This window comes from Mytilus edulis, chromosome 1, assembly GCF_963676685.1.
Source record: "Mytilus edulis chromosome 1, xbMytEdul2.2, whole genome shotgun sequence".
Lineage (NCBI taxonomy): Eukaryota > Metazoa > Mollusca > Bivalvia > Mytilida > Mytilidae > Mytilus > Mytilus edulis.
This window is the reverse complement of record NC_092344.1, coordinates 43,864,900-43,869,410: the sequence shown is the minus strand read 5'-3', so window position 1 is coordinate 43,869,410 and position 4,511 is coordinate 43,864,900. Positions and strand designations below refer to the sequence as shown.

Sequence of the window (4,511 nt, the reverse complement as noted above, 5' to 3'; positions counted from 1 at the left end):
TATTCATAATGATCAGGTCAAAGTTTGTTCTGGTTGTTATAGCGCTGAACATTTATACAAAGATTGTCCAGATTTTAAATGTTTTAAATGCGGTCAACAAGGACATATTAGTAAAAACTGTTCAGAGAATAAGTGTAAGAGTTGCCTAAGGCCAATCAGTAATTGCGATTGTCTAACGAGAAAGCGTTATTTCGGAGAAGGATTTGGTCATATACCCGAAGGAAAAAGAAAAACACCTTGGGGCAGAGTTTCAGACCATAAAAGAAAATATCAAGAAATTAACACCAGTAGTGAAGAAAACAATGCAGAATTAAAAGAAAGTGAAAATGACCTGGTTAGTGGGAATACGTCAGATGTTGGTCCCTCAGTCATAAGTTCGGAACAGGGAACCAGTGGTGATGTGAAAAAGTCAAAAGTGGTAAAAGTTGTTGCCGATGTACACACAAGTGATATCATGTGTGATGATTTAGAAGTTAATGGAGAGGATTGGAATGGAGATGACGTTAATGGAAATGGTAATGGTAATGGAGATGATGAGCATGGTGATGGAGTAATTGGTGATGATAATGATGGTGATGGTATTGGTAATGGAGATGAAGATGATGAGGATGAATATACAGACGCTGATGAAGCCATGGCAGATGATGTAACAGAGTCCGAAAATGGTGAAAAGACAAAGATCGCGACCGACAATGTTGTAAAGACAAAGATCGCGACCGACAATGGTGTAAAGACAAAGATCGCGACCGAGATGACGAATAAAGACAGTGAGCAGATTTCAGAAGGACATATTGTAACTGTTAATAGCAATATAAGTAAATGTAATGTATTGTTAAGTACAAATGAAATTATGAATGAAAATGTTTTATGTGAAACAAATGTTAATGATGAGAAAATTAGTAACATCCCCTCTCTGGAACAAAAATGCAGCCAGGGAGGAGATGATGGTGTATTTGGTGAATTAGATGAAATAAGTATGGACACTGACCCATTGGCTGATGAAGAAAGTGAGTGGGCTAGTGTAGAAGACAAATGCAAAAATATGTTTAAAAAAAATGCAAGACGAAAGTCATTGATAGTTAAGGTTAATGTAAAGGCTGCTATGTTGGCACATCAGAAAAAAAATAGAAACAAATAAAAATGGATTGTAAATATTATATAATACTCATTATATTTTATATAGTAATGGCTATGTTTAATGTTATAAGTCTTAACTGTAACAGACTTTGTGATAGTAATAAAAGGAATTGGTTTTTTTCATTGTGTAATGAAAGATTTTATGATATTATATGTTTACAAGAAACATTTTGGAATGAAGAAATAAAACTATTTGGGATGGAGATATTTTTTATAGTCATAGTGGTAATAACCGGCAGGGTGTTGCTATTCTTGTTAGTAAAAAAAAATAAAAAAACATTTTTTTTAGAAGTGGAAAATTATAATGGAAGATTTATTCATATAAAAGGGACAATTAATGATAAATTAATTGACATTCATAATATATATGCACCAAATAATGTAAATGAAAGGTATGAGTTTTTCTTAAAGTGTAAACAAAAAATAAGTGAAGGAAAATATGTATTAGTTGCTGGTGATTTCAATACTACATTATCAAGTTTAGATAAGAGTGGTAAAACTCTGCATTGTAATGATAAGGCTGTAAAATCCTTATGTAATTTTATGCAAGAAAAAGATTTATATGATATTTGGAAAAAATGGAAATGTTAATACAAAAGTTTTTTCTAGAAAACAGGTTGTACAAGGGTTTTTAACCCTAAGCAGAATAGACTATTTTCTGGTGTCATTAGATTTAAAATCATGTATTAAGAATATTCATTATAAGGATACTAGTTTTAATGATCATATTATCGTCAGCATGAAGATAGATTTTTGTAATGTAGAAAGAGGTCCAGGCGTGTGGATTTTTAATAATTCATTTTTACAAGATGAATTATCTACTGATCAAATGAAGAGACTATTTGCAGAGGAAATTGGGTCAGATTTGTATGTGTCAAATCCTGTAATTTGGTCGGATAATTTAAAAGTTATAATTAAAAGATTAAGCCAAATCTATGGCTAAGAAAAGCAAAAAGATTTAAACAGGGAATATTATAAACTGCAGAACAAAATTCAAGAATTATCAGTCAAATCTGCAAATGGTATTCAGAAAAACAGTGAAGATACATACAAATGTAAAGGTGCAATTTTGAGATCAAAGTCACAGTGGGCTCTATAAAGTGATAGAAATACTGCATATTTTTTGAAATTAGAAAAGTATCGATAGAATAAGAATGTGATAAGTGAAATAAAAGATTGTAATGGGAAAATTGTTACAGAAACAAATGATTTACTTGATGTTATACATGATTATCATAAACATTGGTTTTCTTGTGTTAATATTGATATGCATTCAGTTGATGAATTATTGAATAATGTTAATGTAAAAATTGATGATGAAGATGTAGAAATGTGTGAGGATGAAATTAATATTGAGGAAATTGAAAAATCCTTAAAAGGTATGAAAAAAGGGAAAACACCTGGACCAGATGGTAGAATGGGTTTGGAAAAATAAAACGCTTTGTGAAAATATTAATCCGGAAAGCAAAGCGCAATCAATTAAAAAAATTCTGACTGTTTGGAAAATGAGGCATTTAACTCTTCATGGGAGAGTAAGTGTTAAAAGGGCCTTACTTTTGAGAAAACTGTGGTATACATTAATGGTTGTAAATATACCTGAAAAGTTTTTTGGGCTTATAAAAAAAAATGTTTAGAATTTTTATGGAATAATAATCCTCCTCTTGTAGCATATGATGTTGTTATTAATAACGTTTTGACGGAGGATTGAATTTTCCTGATATTATGCAGAAAATGTGTGCTTTAAGATTAAAATATTTAAGTAGACTGTTTGATGAAAATTATTGTGCTATATGGAAACAAACTTGTCTTTGTATGTTTTCTAACTTTTAAAATATGAATTTTGGAATTGATCTTTTATTCTGTGATCTCCTAAACAGAAAAATAGATGTTTTACCAGAATTTTATCAAAGTATGATTTTGTTCATGGCAAACTATTTAGAAAAATATAGATACTGAAGTTAATTCAGAAATGTGTTTGATATTCCGCTATTTCTAAATCCAAATATTACAAATTGCTATAAAATATTACACCCTAAGACATTTATTGAAGCAGGTGTATGTAGAATAAAAAATATCGCATATGAATGTAAACCAGGTTTCTATTATTGTATTAAAAAAAATCCGGAAGTTTCGGAAAATGAAATTCTACATGCAGTTAGAAATATGTAGGAAACAATACATGAGGAGTATAAAATGTTAGTTGAAGCCAATGTGCATGTTAGTAAAACTCCTGTGTTAAATCCTATGATTAAATACGGTGTCAAAATTTGTTCACTTCCATCCACGACGATTATCAAATGCTTGTATCAAAGAGCATTAGAGACTCTCTATCTACTAATGAGAGATCTAGAGCTTTATAGTAATAAAAAAAAACGTGCTGCTGGCTTCGTTTTATCTTTCAAAGTAGTCTCTTTTGCGTCTTCAAATTTGTATAAGCGAGTGTTATGTTCCTAATTGGTTTTTTTTCTAAATCATCAACACCAATATTAGCCTTATTCAATTGTGTCAGTTACCTTGATAACGAACATTTCATTGCAACTGGGAACAATTTTGGTTCCAACAAAACCTGAAAGAAGATTTTAGTTTATTTTTTGTAGATTGTATTTTTCATTTGTACCTCTACAAACACCAACTTCACATGGGACTGTTTGACAATTTGTATATCGCATTTCGACGTCAGTTAGTTCTTGACAACTAACGTTAAAAGGACACGGCTTGAAATGTTAATTATGTGAGGGAGACAAAAAGCTGGTTGGCTACTCATTTTTCATAAAATCTAAATCTATCAGTTTTATTTTACCATTCACCATTTTAAAATGTTCTGGCTTAATGTCGAAATCTTATAGAGATCCCAAAGGTTAATAATGAAGGTATGACAACAAACTAGCAAGGTCACCAGCATGCGTCAGTCTATCTGCAATTGTAAGATTCAATGCATTCAGGTCTAGTTCAATTCGAATACAACCGAGAGATCTCCATAGTATGAATAATTATTGTGACCTTCACCGGTAATATACCATTGGCAGTATCCCAACATTTTAATTAATGAAGGATGGTCGAGTTGATCTCTCATTAGTAGATTTTTCATAAACAAGACTAATCTATAGTCTTGATTGATTTCCGGTGTTTTGGAGGTAGACAGTCTCTGAATGACAATTTTTTGACTTTCGAATATTCCAATGTCGACAACCTTTGACCACCCTCCTCCTCTGTTATACTCTGATATTTGTATTTCATTCATGTTTGTACAGTTAAATTTGTACTTTTGATTTATATCCCATCGCATACGACTCCTTTGAATTTGATGTTTTTGCTTAAAATTACACGAGTAACGATTGTTGAAATATCAAAAGACCAGAGCAGTCTTACAGAAA

General features: G+C 31.1%; 1 protein-coding gene across 1 annotated transcript in view; it reads left to right on the top strand.

Annotated features, from left to right (window-relative positions):
- The window catches only part of LOC139483200 (uncharacterized), a 3,415-nt gene extending 2,140 nt beyond the window's left edge, over positions 1-1,275 (top strand). Inside the window, exon 2 of the mRNA XM_071267235.1 lies at positions 1-1,275. This exon is cut by the window's left edge and continues 1,303 nt beyond it. Coding sequence (XP_071123336.1) covers positions 1-1,138 — 1,138 coding nt within the window. The 3' untranslated portion in view covers positions 1,139-1,275.
- Positions 1,276-4,511: the final 3,236 nt, after the last annotated feature.